We start from the raw sequence: 19,120 nt of genomic DNA on the forward strand, positions 1-19,120 counted from the left end.
CGCTTCATTTGAAGAAATGAGCCAAAACATGTATTGCCGAATTGTTGGAACTGATCGAGAGTAAGCTTATCTTTTAGCTGGGATACTATATCAGTGTTAGTGTAACTACTAATATGGGGTGCTAATTTTGGCTGGTGTTTCACAAACAAATCAATTCCCTGCAATGAACATTGAAAGATACATGTTAATACAGATGAATACATTGCAAAAATACATATTAAGTTTTTTTGGAATACATGTAAGACATGATACCGTGACAAGGCTAAATGCATGTCAGACAACTACAAACACTTACAGAAGACTAGATACAGTGACAAGGCTAAATATATGCTAACATACTTTGTAACATACAGATATAATACAAAATATTTAAGATGAATACACCTGAATACATATGAATGCATATGAATACATTTGAGGTCAAACTGGACAATTGAATTATCGCAAATATACATTAGCAAATGCTAAATACATATGAATACATATGAATATAGGTAAAATTACATTAAAAATGAACTGTTGGAAACAACCAAATACATATGAATACATAAACATACTATAGAAGAAACAGAATACACTATACAAAAAGGTACAAAAATACAAGAAGATACATATGAATACAACAGAATACATGTAACAAATACCAATTACCTTTTGGTTTCTTGAATCTTTCATAGGTTTTTTCCTCTTTGAGCCAACTTGATTTTTGGTTTCTTTTGAAGCTTCATCAACTTGGACTTCTTTCAACTTGTCATTGTGTAATTTACTTCTTCTTTCATCAACTTTGGATGCTGATAAACCTGCAAAATCTTTCTCCGCTTGAGTCAGTTGCAACGAGAAAGAGGGCCCATCAAAATTGAGAATTTTGGTGGGTATACCTCTAGGTAGTCTGTTGAGTGGCGTTGCATCCGACATTAGAGAGAAAACTCAAAGAATCCTAGTGATTAACAATACAAATGAAAGATATATCAGAAAATTGTGTAAATTCGCTAAAAAAACTTATAGAAACAAATTAATGAAAAAGCAATTTCGAAGTAGTTGAATTACCTACGGGGAGAAGCTTTTCAAAATACAACTGTGAAGCTCTAAAAAACACTTGAGAACCAACATGCCCGTAAAAATACGCTTGAAAACAATTGCGAAGAAGAATGGCGTGTGGGGTGATAATGGCGGAGAAGTATAGGCGATAATGGCGGAGGAGAGTTTTTGAAGTGTATGGAACGTGTGTTTGTGGGAGAAGAGGGAAAAGTGTATTGAAGAAGAGAGAGAAAAGCTGATGAGAGGAGATATACGCTAATTAGGTGAGAGAAAATAAAAAAAAATGAGATAGAAAAATATTTTGTAGCATATATTAAGCCTTAATTTTAGGATGGAACTAAATTTAAATTTTTTGCTATAAACTAAAAAGGGTATTTATAGAATGTAATATTTTAAAAGGGTATTTATAGAATATAAATAGGGTATTAACCTATTCTATAGGTGGTAAAATTTCCATGTTTAATCTTATTAAAATAAAATATTAAATATTTTAAATAAATAAAAATACTATAAGTCACAATAACTAATATTTTAAACTACCAAAAAATTATTTAAGAAAAAATAGTAAAAGAAAAATTTATCTAACTTATCAAATAGTAATGTTGTATTAATAAAAATTAAAATATAATGGCATCAAAGGTGTGACCTAATAGTCAATGAAGTGAGTTGAAAATTATGAGGTATTAAGTTCAAATTCGAGCAGAGGCAAACATACTATATCTGTCCAAATTTTAGTGGACAGAGTTAACCGTTACCTATGTTGGTGAGATGTAGCAGGTACCAATAAAATTAGTTGAATTGTGTGCTTGTAATGAGGAAAATAAAATTAAATGTAAAACAAATGAAATACTTTTCTTTAATGAATGAATGAAAAGGTAAACTAAGCAATACATTGGGGACTAACGTGTAATAAACCATGGAAGAGAAACCCTAATCTTATACATATAAACTGGTACACTCAAAATCAACTACCCCATTATCCTCCTTAAAGAAAATCGAAGCTGCGGCTACGTCCATTGCATCTTCGTCGCATCACTCTCAACAAATCAAATCAAATTATGGCGTATGCAGCAATGAAGGCAACAAAACCAGGGCTAGAGGAGCCCCAGGAGCAGATTCACAAGATTAGAATCACTCTTTCTTCCAAAAACGTTAAGAATCTTGAGAAAGGTTTCTCTCTTTTGCCTATCTTTTTTGAATAGTATTTAGGACTAAGGTTTTGAGTCTTACAGATCTTGCCGTGTGCTTATGTTTTCTGCATTCAAGACCCTTGAGAAATGTATGGGAAGATCTTGTCTATCGAGGAAAGTAGAGTGTGACTTTGGCTTTCAACCTTATAATAGTGAAAATCAATATCTAGTTTTGTAGTAAAATGCAGGATTTTGAACATCTTAGATGAGGATTTTAAGTTCTTAACCCATACCTCATTGAGATGGTATGAGATAATTGGTTGTCTTTGTTTTAAAACTGATTTTTGCTTGCGAGCCTCCATATTGGGAATATTTTACATTGCAAATAGTTTATGAAATCAGTAGGAGAATTTCCACAGGGGAGAGATTTGTGAGGCAGACATGTTGAAATACAACGAAGATAAGTCATCTTAAGTAATCAGAAATTTTTCCGCATAATTTAGGGTTCTACTACTAGTAGTACTATTTGGCCCAGGTCTTAGTTCAGGTGGCAAAGGTTGATGGTCACAAGTTCAAGACCTATGCCATTTTAAGTGGAGAAGGGCAGACAGGTGTACCCATTGTCCCCTAGTACTACTATTTTTGGGTTTTCGAACATTGAATTTTTAATTGGTATAAAGTGGCTATTTGCTTGTATCTTGCATCAATAACTGACTTGTAGTTTTCTTGTTTGTATTGACTTATAAATGTAGTGTGTGCTGATCTGGTTCGTGGTGCCAAGGACAAGAGGCTCAGGGTAAAAGGACCTGTGCGAATGCCCACAAAGGTTCTCAACATTACCACTAGAAAGTCTCCTTGTGGAGAAGGTACTATTGCTAGTAGGGGTGTACATGGACCGGGTTGGTTCGGTTTTTATCAAAACCAAACCAAACCAAACCAACTATATTGGTTTGGATTGGTTCGGTTTTGTCGGTTTTTTCGGGTTTTTTTGTTACATGAATATTATTTCAATCTTACTTTGTTAAAATTATAGATAAAGCTTTGATAAGTGAATATATGTTTAGTAAATATGGAAAAAATTGACAAATATATGATCTATTAAAATATTCTAATGGGAGAATCTTTTTAGTAACACATGATAGTTATTTTCTTAGTCGTCTAACAATAATTTTTCGTTAATTTATGCTTTCAAGGTTAATACATGAGAGGATCCCAAATATTTCTACGTTTTCTAAAGAAAAATCACTATAAAGTCTTAAAAATATAAATGAAATTTATATATTTATATGTTGGTTTGATTCAGATTTTTTTACTCAATACCAAACCAAGTCAAACCAAACTTAGTCGGGTTTTTTAATCGGTTTGGTTTGGTTTGGTTTTTCGGTTTGGTGCCGTTTTCCGGTTCGGTTTGAACACCCCTAATTGCTAGTATCAAATTATCAACATGATTTTATGATATGTCTAGGTTCAAGTATTTCTGTTTTCTGTTTGAGTTGTTTAGTATTTGGCTGGATTCAGTTTCTTATTAGTCCAATTTGTGAAGCTTAGCATGGTTGAGATTGGTCAGTCACAAACATATTGTTGTGCGTCAAACAAAATAACAATGATATTACTGCATGAAATTATCAGACCCCCTTTTCTCAGTTTAGAACATTTGTCAGTCTGAAGGGCCCTGTCTATGCAGATGTGAGATGCCCACAAAGTTTCTTCACATTACTAGTAGAGAGTCTCCCTGTCGATAAGGTGCTATTGTTTGTATCAATTATTTGAATCTAGACATTATTAAATCACAAAAACAAGCTCACCCACAGAATCCCTGTCGATAAGGTGCTATTGCTTGTTTCAGTTCTGTGGGTGAGCTTGTTTTTGTGATTTTATGATATGTCTAGATTCAAATAATTGCTGGTTCTTGTTTGAATTGCTTAGTATTTTCCAGGGCTTAATTGGTTCTTAGTTCAATTTTGTGAAGCTTAACATGGTTGAAGTTGGTTGTCACAAACATTTTATTGTGTGTGCCAAACAAAGTAAAAATGGTACTACTAGGTGAATTTTTTTGATCCCCCTTGCCTAGTTTAGAGCATTGGTTAGTCTTAAGGACATTGTCTCCACTGTCAGTTGCGGAGGTTGTCTGAGACTCCGAGTGAGTGAGGTTCATCCTTGTTTGTTGATATATTCAGTGTCAACTTCTTTGTAACGATATTTTTGGTGCTTACTGTTGGACAACAGTGTAGAGTTTCCTACTTGGAATAGTTTAAAATATAGGTATATATAGTAGATCTGATTTTTTCTTTTGTTTCTTGTATGGAACTCCTTGTTTACAGTATTAATTACTAATATTTTATTTTTCTTGCAGGCACAAATACATGGGACAGGTTTGAGCTGCGGGTGCACAAGCGTGTGATTGACCTTTTCAGTTCTGCAGATGTTGTCAAGCAGATCACCTCAATCACCATTGAACCCGGTGTTGAGGTTGAGGTCACCATTGCTGATTCTTAGATTCTTCTCTGTTTTCATTAGGTTGTTGAGTTACTCATTATCTGTTCAAGTACTAGTGGTTTGGAGTTTCTTTCTTGGCCGTCTAAATTATGGGCTTAAGGTTTTCTTTATTCCAATTAAAGTTTTGCAGCTAAACCAGATACTAATACTATTTGATATTGGGAAGAGGATTTGTCCGTTATTGTGTGGTTTTCTAGATGAATTATCAGTGACTACTTGTTTTTGGGCTAGCAGAAAAACACCAACCTGAGAATATAAAGAGCACGAAAAGAAAAAAGTTGATCTGGTTTTGCCTTGGGGCCTCTAGAAAATACTACTGTTGCTATCGTAACTTCAAATACATGGCAGAAGTTTCATATTAGTTACGAAAGTTCATTCTGGCTATAAATCTGTGGTTGCATCATTTCATTTTGGCAAATAAATTAATCAAATTTATGATTATCTACGAGCTTTGGGTAACTATGGCTACGATACTTAGCTATTATAGACTTTATAGTAAAAATGAGGAATTTGCTTTCAACATTGGCTTGATTTTCTACAAGAAAATTGCCTTGAGTTTCAAATGAAAATTCGTAATCGGCTAAACATATGGTGCACATTTAAATTTGTTGTCACTGAAATTGATATTCTACGACTTGTATGGTAGAAGGACCATCACAATACTTGGGTCGGAGAAGGTGGTTCTCCTCAGGGTCCAAACATAGGCGGATAGAGCTTTTGTGATGCGGAGTTCAAGTTCAACAATACTCAATACTTTAATACTATGAAATGTAATTATATATGTGAAAAATCACTAAAATTGTAACAAACATTGTATTAGTTGCAAAAGTTCAATAAGTTCAGGCTAAAATTGATCGAGTTTTTAAATTTTCAATCCGGATAAGTTGTCACAGTATATGACTTTCTATATTTTTCGTTGGTTTAGAATCTTAGGTAGATATTTACCCTCAAATGTAGGGGATTGTAGAAACTTAGAGGGAACAAATAATTTCTGCAGAGTTTAGGGATAGCAATAAAAAAGATTAGAGATATCTCTTGCCGTCCAAATAAGCCCGCACCATACAAAAGTGATAGAGCATGTTAATTTTAGTTCAACCAAACCAGCCTATTAAACAAGTCACGAGTTTAATAGTAGAGCACCATAGCATAACATCTAAATATACATGGTTGCAAGTCAATCTTGTAAAAGGAATTAAGGTTTAAGTCTCCATCCTCGTTTTCATAGAGTAATAACAAAAAGTTTCATCTGACAGTATTGAGGTAATCAAGTTTGATAAAACATGACCACCCGACTTATAGGGCTATAAGTGAGCAGGGCTTTTGAAAATAGAGAGGTAGAGCACCTAGGAGCTAAATATTAGAAGAGCGCCCTCTCTTTTCTTCGGGAAATCGAGTTCATTGGGCTAGTTCCTGTCCCCAATATATAACGAAAAGATTGATTGGTTTACTGCATTCATGAAAGCACTTGCCTCTCCGGTGGTCCTTTACCTTTCTAAAAGAGAAGAGAGGTAGTCGCAATAGTAGAAAGTTTTTCTTGATAAATTCGTTGTTTATGCAACAGTTACTTCTTTACCTGGAAAAATTTCGGTTTGTAATATTAACCAAATGGGACATAATGATGTACTAAATAGGAGTAATGCTCCACCAACTTTGTAGTTCTTACAATATTTTTGGTGATATATTAATATATCATGTTTACCCTAAAAATTGGATAACAATTAAGCTTATAATGTGGTTTTAAGGACACGTGATTTCAACTAATACCAGTTGGTAAATATGAATATTAGTAATATAAATTATTAATGATATAAAGCAAACCAACATTGAAACGTAATTCAGCCCTCGAACTGGTCGGTGCCAAATAGTTAAGAAATAAACAAGAATATAAGCTAAAAAGAAAGTATTGTATTACTTTGATATGCGTGAATGTAAGGTGGATACAAAATTATTAGAACCCTCTTTATATAGTAGAGGAATCCTATATATGGTACAATTCTAATTACGGAAGTAAATCCCATGATTAGCTAAACAACCGCCCTTGATTTGATTTGTTCCGAGATTTTCGCCATGATCTTCGACCAGTCATGGATATCTCGCATTTTTGTTATTGTGCTTTGCTCGATGTCTATCTCATTTGGTCTCGATCGCTACTGACCTCGATCTTGATAGGTACCTCGATCCTCGAACTCGGTACCTTATCCTTGTGCTTTGGTTTGATCCACTACGAGGCCGATCTTTGATACAACTCCTTGGTCTCGATCAAATAGTAGAATATGGCCGGCCCGATTTTAACCGTAGACAGATGGTCCCCTCGTTTCATGGAGTACAATGAGAAGAAACGAATTGAGCCTTCGATTTTGTACTTCGACCTGTCATGACGTCATCCTCGTGACGTAAGCGACGGAAGCAACTGAAACGTCCCGTTAGTACAGTTTACTAAGTCATTAATGAGCGTCAGTTGGTGGTCGGCCACCAGTGCCTTTGAACCGTCGCCGCGAATCCCTTAAATAGACCTCTTTTCCAAAAAAAAAATTAACTTTACCTTCAATCTCTTCTGCTCTAACCTTCAAAAATCTTTGCATTTTTCAAGTTCTTCTTCTACAAATCATCAAGTTTCATTGCTAACCTCTTCTTAAGATGCCAGATCTCTTACTCCCGGTTCTTACCCGCTCTTAAAAATGGCTAAGACCTCAAAAATTGTCCCTCACAAAGAAACTGCCTCTTCATCAAAGTCCACCGGTGCCACCGTCGCGGTGAAACATCCTTTTGCTGACTTCGTTCCGACGAAGTGTGCAACTTCCTCCGATTTCAAGGTGGAGAACACACCCTCAACACCGGGATGATGTGAACCCATGTCGAGGTATATGTGTACGATTACCGAACACCTCTTTGAGAAGGTAAAAGAGGAGTGCAACTGGGTAGGCAAGGGCATCGTAGTGCCTAGCTCTGAAAAATCCATCACTACTTACAAGGAGGGGTATTTGACTGTCTACACCTATCCCTTCACAATAAGTCCCTTGGACCCCATCATCGTTGCCTTTTGCAAGAGGTACGATGTTATCGTGGGCTAGATCCACATATCGTTTTGGAGGATCGTGCTCCTTCTTCGATTCTTTGTAAGTAAGATTGAAGGACATCCTTTTACCCTCGATCATCTCATGCGCCTCTATGACCCTCGGCTTTATCGAGGAGGTATGATCAAGCTTTATCGTCGAGCTACCAAACCCCCATTCTCAATTATAGATGAGACTCGAGACCGAGGTTGGATGGGCAGGTTCTTGCGAGTAAGGACTTTGGACCTAATCCCTGCCGAAGATATGCCGTTCCCCGAAAGGTGAAACATGAAATGTAAGTGTTTGCTTGGCCTTTCGAGTACCTACTATTGCCATTCCGCTTTCTTGTTTGCCCCTCATCTAAACTTTTTGTGTTGCAGCCAAGGCCGTTATGCCGGAAGTGATCCCTAACCTGAGGCAATGGGTTGAGGGATTGGTGTCTCAAAAAGCCTACTCCGAGCATGCCTGGATGGAGTTGTCAAGGGGCAGATGGGAGGCTCGAAACCATAGTAATTTTTTTTCTTTGCAAGGTTTCCGTTCATACGTTGTTCTTATAATTATTCATTTTTTTATTTTGCAGGCCTTGGGAAGGACGTGCCAATGAGGCCCCCCTCTGCTGAAGAAGTGGCACTCCTTTCCTCGTCTGCCCCGAAGCAGGGCAAGGAGAAGAAAAGGAAAGAGGCTTTGAGTTCCTCAACCCCAAAGAAGAAAAGGCCGGCTAGAAGGCCCTGTAAACCAAAGGGGGATGTCATCCCCGTAACTCTGGAGTCCGTCCACCAGCTATCAGATGAGACCGAAGATGAGGATGTAGAAGAAAATTCTGGTTTGGTGCTTCGTGTGCGGGCTGGCACCGAAGTTCAAAGAACCTCTGAACAGGCAGGGGTCGAAACTGCTTTTCCCGGTCTAATGAGCCTGAGTCAACAAGAGTTGAATATGCCTCACCCCAGGATGTAGAGGCCATCGAGGAGACGGTCGAGACTGGAGTAGAAATCAAGCTCGAGGCTCCCAGAATGAAGATGATGCCTCCAAAGATCTACTTGGGGCAATAGTGATCGGGGATTCCTCCTCATTCCCTCCAATTCTAGATTCAATGATACGTGACACCCATGTTGCAGAGACTTATCATGGAGAGGGGACCCAAGGGGAGGAAGATTTGTTTTGTGGCTATTTTGCCAATGTGGAAGACGTCATCGGTTTGGGTGACTTGGTCTTACCAAGGAAGAGCTCGAATAAGGCTTCCTCGAGCTATACATTGACCAATCAGTTACCGGCTCCTAGCGTTGATCCCGATTGGAAGCGGCCTCTTATCATCTCGATTCTGGAAGATACACAAGTTTTTTCAGCCCCTAGAGGGGTAGCAAGTAATCTCCGATGCTTGGTCACTAAGGGGGACCAAGCCAAAATGGACGCAGTAGATGTTGCCTGCTTGTTCAACGAGGCCCAACATGCTCTGAATCGGGTAAGTTCAAGGGCTATTGCCTTTTCATGATTTTTGTCTTGTAGATATTTCTAACATCTCTTCTTCTCTTGCAGGCTTCGGTGTTGCACCACGAGGCCTTTCTTCGACTCCGAGAGGAACGCAAGGTCGAGGTCTAGGGTTTTACTAAGAAGTGCAACACTTATAAGATTCTCAGTGAGAAACTTCAGGTGTACCCGTTGGAGGCTCGAAACGCGCATGAAGAGATGGCCGAGAAGGTATTCTGAATTCTTCATGATAGTGAGGACGATTCGGAGATAACGACTAACAATCCCATTTTGCAGGCTCGATAGAAGCTCAAACAAATCAAAGGCTTTCAAGGGCAAATAAACGAAGTGCGAGCTGAGGCCGAGCGGTTCAAGGGATGTATGGACATTCTAGCTGCACAAAATGAGACGTTCAGGAAGAGCTGGATTCCACTAAGTCGCAGCTTCGACAGGCAAGGGACAATGCATCGGTCCAGGTGAAGAAGGTTGAGGAACTCGAAGCCAATCTAGCCAATTTGGCCAAGGAGCTCGAGGTTGCCAGATCCGAAGTGGTTGCGTCCAATATTAAGGCCCATGCTACTGGTAATCAATACAAAGTCTATGTCGAAGCCACCCTCGAGCAGGCCAAGGGCATGGTTGATCATTCGAAGTGGCAGGCTCGAAGGGAGGTTCTCGAGGAAATCCTTGCTCAAAGTGTCGATATATCCGCTGAGCTCGAGATTTCCAAGGCTGAGGAAGCAGCGACTCGGAAGTTAGGGTTCCCCGATGAAGATTTCGAGGATGTAAGCAGAACTGGTGGAGAAAACTCTGAGGGTGAAGAAACTGCCCCCGAAGAAGAATAGGCCCTTAGGATTAGTAGTATTTCTTTTAAGGCTGTTTTTGGCCTTTGTAAAAAGTTTTTGATCGGGCCATGTGGTCTTTGTAAGAAAATATTTGGTATATAAAAATTTTCCTTTCTGAACTTGTCTTCTTTTCTATTATTTTGTCTTTACTTGTTTTATCGATGCCTTATGGGATTGCATTCATAGGTTCAAGATTTGGACCGAAACTGAACTATTGTTGAGTGAATGTTTCTTCGAACTCGAAGTAGAGTAACCCTTGGGTTTGAATTGAGTGATGATCCCTCGAACTCAAAAAAGGTGGCCCTTAGGCTCTTGTATTAGGCCGATATGGCCTCAAAAGAATGGCTCTTTTCCCTTTTCGACTTAAAAAAGTTAATCACATAAAAAATTTGTTATGCCTTAGCATGAAATAAGGTTGTTCGAGAGTTCGAATGATCCGGTACCCCTTAGGGTTTTAGGGTGTTGATATTATCGAAACCCTTTATAATTTTGCCAAGGGTAACCTTTTTAATTGGTTTTGTGAAGATATTAGAATGCCTATTTTTGTTACGGAATTCGGACGTCTCTAAGCCGTGTTAGTTTGACCGTTGCCTTTAACTTAGGATTTGCCTCTTGGGCTTGTTTCCCGATTACACTTCAAACTTGTTCGAAGTGTCAGTCCCCGAGTGGGGTGGCCGTGGCTTATAAAAATGAGGGTGGCCTTTTAAGGTCTTATAATCTCTAGATTTTAATAATTTGATTACATCGATTTTTCGGACGGCAGTCTCCGAGTACATGGTAAGTTGTTTGAACTTCAGTTGTGATCGACCCTTAAGCATGTTTCCACAACAGACCAAAGTATGAAATTGTAAGGTAAAATTTTCTCTAAGGCATGAAATTTTTGGCAAGTTAAAAATACTTCTCTCAATAGATTATACATGCATACACATTTGCCTTTAGAGCTCGAGTAATCTACATGGGGATGATTTGTTTGACCGTTACAATGTTTTACCTATCGAGACCCGGTCGACACAAAATATCTTCGTTCTAACAAAGTCAATATACAAGGGTGATGCCACCCAGTATTCGAGGTTGATTGTAATGAAGCCTCGGATACTGTTGAATTTCTCTAAGTTAGCACGAACAATGGTTGCCTCATTAAAAACCTTGCCAGAAAAAACCCACTTCGAACAAAAATCTGTCTAAGGGAAAAAGAGTGCAATGCGTGCTTTCAGACCTAAGGACTTTGTGATGAAGAATCCTTTAATGTCTTCTATTGAACACCTACAATTGATTAGTATAAAATGTAAATGAAAAAGGAGAAGATCGTACCTTAGCAGTAGTATCGTTTGAGGAGTGATACGTTCCAATTATTTGGTAATTTCTCGCCGTCCATCGTGCCAAGTTTGTAGGATCCTTTTCCGATGATAATGAGGACCTGATACGGACCCTCCCGGTTTGGGCGAAGTTTTCCTTTGTTTGGGTCTCGAGTATTGAGTGTGACCTTTCTCAGAACTAAGTCTCCGATTTTAAAATGTCGAAGATTGGCTCTTCGGTTGTTATACCATTTGATCTACTATTTTTTCGCGGCTATTTGAACGAGGGCTGCTTCTCGTCTTTCAACTAGAAATTTGAGGCTCGTACTCATAGCCTCGTGATTTGACTATTCTGTTGCATACCGAAACCTAAAGCTAGGTTCCTCGACTTCGACCAGGATCAGGGCTTTGGCACCATAGACTAAAGAGAATGGTGTTGCCCCCGTACTGGATTTCAATGTTGTTTGATATGCCCAAAGGACCTCGGGCAATATTTCTCTCTATTTTCCTTTAGCTTTAGTCAATCTTTTCTTCAGATTTTGGATGACGGTCTTGTTTGTCGACTCGGTCTGTCCGTTCCCACTAGGATGATACGACGTTGAGAGGATCCTTTTTATTTTGTGGTCTTCGAAAATTTTTGTCACTTTGTTGCCGACGAATTGCTTTCCATTGTCGCATACGATCTCGCCAGGCATTCCGAATCGGCATATAAGGTGGTCCCAAATGAAGTCTATGACTTCTTTTTCTCTGACTTTCTCTCGAAGGCCTATGCTTCAACCCACTTACAGAAATAGTCAGTCATAAACAAAATGGATTTAGCTTTACCCAGGGCTGATGATAGAGGGCCGACGATATCCATCCCCAATTTCATGAACGGCCATGGGAATAGGGCTGAGTGGAGTTGCTCTCCGGGTTGGTGGATCATCGGTGCATACCTTTGACATTTGTCGCACTTTCGAACAAACTCTTTAGTGTCCTTTTCCATATCGGCCCAATAGTATCCTGCTCCGATGACTTTGTGAACCTATGACTCGGCTCTATCTATGGTACAATTATAATTACGGAAGTAAATCCCATGATTAACTAAACAACCGCCCTTGATTTGATTTGTTCCGAGCTTCCCACTTGATCTTCGAACAATCACGGATACCTTGCTTTGCTGTTATTGTGCTTTGCTCGATGTCTGTCTCATTTGGCCTCGATCGCTACTGGCCTCGATCACTACTAGAAATCCGGTAAAAAGCAACCACAAAAAGCAACCAAAGTTGGTCGCTTATAGGCCTAAAAGCGACCAAACATGTCTGGTCGTAATATTGCTGGTCTCTAAGGTAAAAGGATCAAATATTCCGGGTAAAGACTATAGCGACCAACTTTGGTCGCTTTATTATTTTAATAATATAATTTTGGCGACCAAAGTTGGTCTCTAAATGTAAAATACATTTTATTTATTTATTATTAATCATAAAAAATCGACCAACTTTGGTCTCTAATCCAAATATTATATTTTAAAATCTGAAAAATAGAGACCAAGGTTGGTCGCTTTTTTATTAATTTTTTTTTAAAAATAAGAGACCAACTTTAGTCGCTAATTTCAAGAATTTAATTTTGTTTTAAATATAAACGACCAAAGTTGGTCGCTATATTTCCAGAAAATATTTTTTTAATGGAATAACGGCCAAGGTTGGTTGCTTTTGGGGAATTTTGGGTAAAAAGCGACCAACTTTGGTCGCTATTGCCCAGAAAATTATTTTTTTAATAGAAAAGAGACCAAAAAGAGACCAAAGTTAGTCGCTTTTCTGGGTATTATTTTGGCAGAAATTGCCTGTTTTGGTAGCTACACCACCTGCCAGTCATACCAAATCCCTATTACAAGCAACAACAACAACAATACCAACAACAACACAACAACAACACAAAAACAACATTAAAACTAACATTAAAACTAACAAAGTTTAAAGTTCAATAGAACTACCACATTAAGCTAACCAAACTAAGTTAACTCTTATTACAAGCCCATTCGAAAACCGATTCTAATTGTCTAGTTCAAAGTTTATAAAAGTCAATGAGTGTTGTGTACATCATTATCATCACCGTCTGATGAACTTTCATCACCATGACGGTATTTAGAAGGGTCTACTTGTCGAGGACGGGAAGAACAATCACGGGGAGGACGGGAGGAATGAGCACTTGGAGGACGGGAGGAACGAGCATGGGGAAGGCGAGCCTCTGGCGATGACTCACGAGACCGGGGAATCGGAAAACCTCCAGAAGCTAGGAGAGATTTGAGTTGCTCTTGCATGCCCTGACACTGAGCGACCACGCCAATGTACTGAGCATCTCTAAGCTTTTCTCTTTCCTTAGCCGCTTCTAGCTCGGATATGAGCTTTGTCACAGTCTCACGCATAGCGGAGAGGCTCTCCCCATCAAGTTGCTCGGCTTGCGAGGAAGTCCCTATTCCTTCCATTTCCACACTTATAGTGATGAAATTTCTTAGTAGGAAGCCTGTATACCTTCCCCCATTTTGGACCGCCTGCAGCCTCCGTCCACATTCTTTCAGCATCCTCGTCCGAAGGTTGGATTGGCTCGCCCGACTCATTAGGTGGCTGACTGCGTATGAATTCCTCCACTTCAACTGTGAAGCGACCCTATAAAATAAATTACATTGAATTAGTATTTCAAAATTTATATAAAAGTAAATCAAAATACTTAATGAAAAGTGAAAACTTACATGTACAGTCGAGGCTCGTCCCTCGACCCACCTGTCTTGATCCGTCTCTTTCTTCTTCTTCACAATATGAATCTCCTTGATTAACTCATCTTGGTTCATCGGACGCCCCAACTTCTTTTCCTAAAAACACATAAATTTTAGCTAATAAATAGAATAGATACACTTTGAAAATTAAAATAAATGAAGCAATTACATACCATTCTTCTTTTTATTGTCCCTAGGCTGATCGCACCTCCAATGTGCAAGGATCCTCCCTTATCAGATGCGCGCACTTTCTTTCCTTTTTCGCTCTTCTCTAAGAATGTTGCAGTAAGCCATTGCCTTTGCAAATCATCCCATAAATTTTGAAGCAACCAGCCAGGCTTCTGGTTCAACTTTCTAGCTTTGGAGAAAGTATGTGACAACCGCTTGCGAGCTTTGAGATGAAAATTTCCATGTCTAATAAAGTCATCAATCCCTTCTACAAAATCCTCCCGCAATCCCCGCCGATTAGGATAATTCCTATTGTACATCCAAGTACGATATTCCATCTATACAAATAAAACAAGAACAAATTAATTTAGTTAATTCATATCCTAATCTTTTTTAATTAATTAATTTCATATCCTAAAATTTCAACGCATATCCTAAATTTTCAATTTACTAACTGAAAGTTCAATTTATAAACTAAAAGTTCAATTCATAAACTAAAAGTTCAATTCATATCCAAAAAATTCGATTCATACACTAAAATTTCAATTCATATCCAAAAAGTTCAATTCATAAACTAAAAGTCCAATTCATATCCTAAAATACTCAATTTATAAACTAAAAGTTCAATTCATATCCTAAAAGTTCAATTCATATCCTAAAATTTCAATTTATAAACTAAAATTCCAATTCATATCCAAAAAGTTCAATTTATAAACTAAAAGTTCGATTCATAAACTAAAAGTTCAATACATATCCAAAAAATTCGATTCACACTAAAATTTCAATTCATATCCAAAAAGTTCAATTAATAAACTAAAAGTCCAATTCATATCCTAAAATACTCAATTTATAAACTAAAAGTTCAATTCATATCCTAAAATTTTAATTTATAAACTAAAAGTCCAATTCATATCCAAAAAGTTTAAATTCATACAGTAAAAGTTCAAATCATATCCTAAAATTACAATTTATAAACTACAAGTCCAATTCATAAACTAAAAATCCAATTCATATCCTAAAATACTCAATTTATAAATTAAAAGTTCAATTCATAAACTAAAAGTCCAATTCATATCCTAAACCCTAGATTCTAACTAAACTATCAAGACAATACAAAGTATAATTGAAACAAAAACTAGAAATAACAAAGATTCAACCCATTCCCTAAAAGTTCGATTCACAAGAACAAATCATAAACCCTAGATTATAACTAAACTATTCAAGACAACACATAACAAATTTAATAGAAATTAGTAGGGTTTAGGGTTTCTTCTCTTCAAACCATTTCTTCCCCAAATTAGTAGGTAAAACTAAATATTTTAGTTACTAACAATTATCATAGATTTAATTTAGCTAAGAATAATTAATTTTTACAAATCAAACTAGGAGAAATTAAACAAAATCATTGTATTTCAAAAAAAACAAAGAAAGGAGAGAGAAACATACCTGGGTAGTGGAGGACGTCGGCGGTGGAGCTGCTGCCGTCGGTGGGCGTCGGTGGCACCACAGCTGCTAGGAGTGGGGGGGGGGGTTGAGTGTAAGAGAGAAAAGAGAGAGTTTGGGGAAATATTTTGAAGAAAATAAGAGAATGCGAGAGAAACCCGATTTTGACACTGTTTTTAGAAATAGCGACCAACTTTGGTCACTATTTTGGTAGCAAAATAAGTTTTGATTATTTTGACCAAAATAGCGACCAAAGTTGGTCGCTAATTTCTGACCGTTTGACCAGAATATCAACCAACGTTGGTCGCTATTTCTAAAAAAAAATTAAATTACTTTTAATTCAATTTAAAATTATGTACATATGTATATATATAAGCTATATTCGATATAATATTAGCTAGTGCACTGATACTTAGTGCATAGTATCGTGTAAATATATATATATATATATATATATATATATATATATATAAGCTATATTCGATATAATATTAGCTAATGCACTGATACTTAGTGCATAGTATAATGTAAGTATATATATTATACATATATAAGCTATATTCGATATAATATTAGATAATGCACTAATACTTAGTGCATAGTATAGTATAAGTATGTGTGTGTGTGTGTATATATATATATTCGATATAATATTAGCTAATGCACTAATACTTAGTGCATAGTATAGTGTAAGTGTGCATATATATATAGACACACACGCACACTTCGTAGTACTGCTTAACTGCATATATAACATGTTAGAGTATATTTTAGTCTATTCATCCTTTGTATTACAAAAGTGTTAATGAGTTACATTTATATTATTTAGATAGTACATACAAAAGTGATTTTTAATTTTAACCATTGTTGAACTGAAAAGAGACCAACCTTGGTCGCTAAATATACATAAATTTAAATTAGCGACCAACACTAATCAAAGTTGGTCGCTAAATTTAAATCAGATTTATTTATATTTTATATAATATTTAAAATAATAATATAATTGTTAAACGTTAGAACTGGGTCCCAGATTAGCGACCAAAGTTTGTCTCTATTTTTGTAAGCGACCAACTTTGGTTGCTAAATTTGAATTATATATTTTTTTATTTTATAATTTTTTTAAATAAAAATATAATTATTAAAATTTTATAACTGGGTCCCATTTTAGCGACCAACTTACCCCTTAATTAGCGACCAACTTTGGTCGCTAATTTTAAATTATATTTATTTGTATTTTATAATTTTTTTAAAATAATATTATAATTATTATAATTTTATAAGTGGGTCCCCCTGTAGTGACCAACGTTGGTCGCTAATCTCAGTATACCTTTGACCAAGCAAGTCTGACCAGTCCGGTCAATATTTTGACGAAATTAGCGAGCAACCTTGGTCGCTAATGTATATCAAATAATTATTTTATTATTTTCGCCAATTTAGCGACCAACTTTGGCCACTTTTCTTGACAGACCAACTTTGGTCGCTAAAGTTTGGTCGCTTTTTTCCGGAATTCTAGTAGTGGATCTCGACAGGTACCTCGATTCTCGAACCCGATACCTTATCCTCGTGCTTTGGTCTGATTCACTGCGGGGCCGACCTTTGATGCAACTCCCTGGTCTCGATCAAATAGTAGAATCGGGCAGGCCTGCCGGTTTTAACCGTATACATATCCACTTAACCAAAAAAAAAAATCATAGTTTCTATAATATGAGCAGAGCTAATGTATTTCTAGAAAGTAAAATACTTTTGATCTTGTCAGATTGAATATCGAATCATGTCTCCAGTATTTCAACCTTGCGGAGCAGTTCTAATTAGCCAAGCTTCGAATACTACTCCCTTTTTCCACGTATTGATTTATTCTTTTTAAAAGAATATTATCTTTCTATATTTAAGAATACTTTGATTTAATTTTCTTGCTTTATCTTTAATATTATGCTCTTATAACCACATAAATGACATAATATGTTTAACACCACAATTCAAGATGAGAATATTTTTGAAGCGTGTCAAAAAAAAATTCCTCTTAAATTTGGTATTTAGTCAAAACTATCATTTAATTGGAAGGAAAGGAGTAATTACTCGATTTTAATCCATTTTGTAACTATACTCATACTAAATACATTTTTAATAAAATAAGCTACCTAACCAAAGTCAAAAAGGTCCTTTAAAGCCTCAAACAAAACAAAATCAGCACGATGATATATCCGAGTAAACACAAACGTGCTTTCCACTTCATCTTCTTCATATCACATTCCACGTCTACAATCATGGCATATCATATATTTCCCTTCTTGTATTGAACCCTCGAAGTCGAAGCTCTTTCAAGAAAATTAACAAATAATAATGCCATCACCAAAAACACTGCCGATGGGCCGTCTTCAACCAGGAAATGTTGTCGCTCCCGACAGGTCACCCTCCCGGTTACCTGCCGCCCCGGTTCTCTTGCCACAATCATCTCACAAGAAAGGTCAATGGAAATCCACAAAACTTTTCCGACGTGCAGTTAAGTCAGTTTTCCGGTCATTTCCAGTGATAAACCCTCCGTGCAAGATGCCGGTTTCTCTCCATGGAAACCGGATGCACGAAGGACACATACATGGTGGAAAACAAATGACAGGAACCCTATTTGGGTACCGAAAAGCTAGGGTTAATCTTGCCATTCAAGAAACCCCTAGAAGCGTTCCTTTGCTTGTGCTGGAACTGTCCATACATACAGGTAAGCTGCTCCAAGACATGGGTTCCGGACTTGTTAGAATTGCTCTTGAGTGTGAAAAGAACCCCTCCGAGAAACTCAAACTTATCGATGAACCCATATGGACCATGTACTGCAACGGACGGAAAGCTGGCTATGCTGTGAAGAGAGGACCCACTGAGGATGATTTGAAGGTCATGCAGAACCTGCATGCAGTGTCCATGGGAGCCGGGGTTCTGCCCAGTCAGAAGGCCGACTCCCCAGAGGGGGAGCTTACTTACATGAGAGCATTCTTTGAACGGGCAATTGGATCTAAAGATTCGGAGACTTATTACATGATGAACCCCAATGGCACCAGTGGCCCTGAGCTGAGCATCTTTTTCGTTAGGGTTTGATCTCAATACATATTCAAATGCAAATAGAAAGAAAGGGTGAAATAGCAAAGAGAATTGTCTTTTTAATTCTGTTTTTCCTTTTCATTTGTCCCCCTTTTGAATTTTCGTTTAGATAGCTCGGTTATATACATCGGAGCAATCTTTCTTATTGTCAAAGCAACATGAAGGGATCAAAGCGCACCTTATATGAAGCATGTCAATTACATCAACATATGTTTAGTTCAATGAAAATCATTATTAATGTTTGTTAGATAATATTTTATTTGGTTGGTGAGTGAAAAATATTTTTAAAATATATATTAAAAATTAATAAAAATATTAGCAAATTAGATAGTGTTTTAATAAAATTTTAAGT

The 19,120-nt window shown here is 37.0% G+C and overlaps 2 protein-coding genes across 2 annotated transcripts; both read left to right on the top strand.

Moving 5' to 3' along the window:
* Positions 1-1,939: 1,939 nt before the first annotated feature.
* LOC104239080 (small ribosomal subunit protein uS10y) lies at positions 1,940-4,845 on the top strand. Its single transcript, XM_009793609.2, has 3 exons — positions 1,940-2,208; positions 2,921-3,034; positions 4,522-4,845. Exons 1-3 carry the CDS (start codon positions 2,097-2,099, stop codon positions 4,662-4,664), a joined length of 369 nt encoding a protein of 122 aa, XP_009791911.1. The 5' UTR covers positions 1,940-2,096; the 3' UTR covers positions 4,665-4,845.
* Positions 4,846-18,011: 13,166 nt separating this feature from the next.
* Positions 18,012-18,920, top strand: LOC104246603 (protein MIZU-KUSSEI 1). Its single transcript, XM_009802447.2, has one exon. It carries the CDS (start codon positions 18,022-18,024, stop codon positions 18,763-18,765), a length of 744 nt encoding a protein of 247 aa, XP_009800749.1. The 5' UTR covers positions 18,012-18,021; the 3' UTR covers positions 18,766-18,920.
* The last annotated feature ends 200 nt before the right edge of the window (positions 18,921-19,120 follow it).

Source organism: Nicotiana sylvestris, chromosome 12, assembly GCF_000393655.2.
Source record: "Nicotiana sylvestris chromosome 12, ASM39365v2, whole genome shotgun sequence".
NCBI classification, from domain to species: domain Eukaryota; kingdom Viridiplantae; phylum Streptophyta; class Magnoliopsida; order Solanales; family Solanaceae; genus Nicotiana; species Nicotiana sylvestris.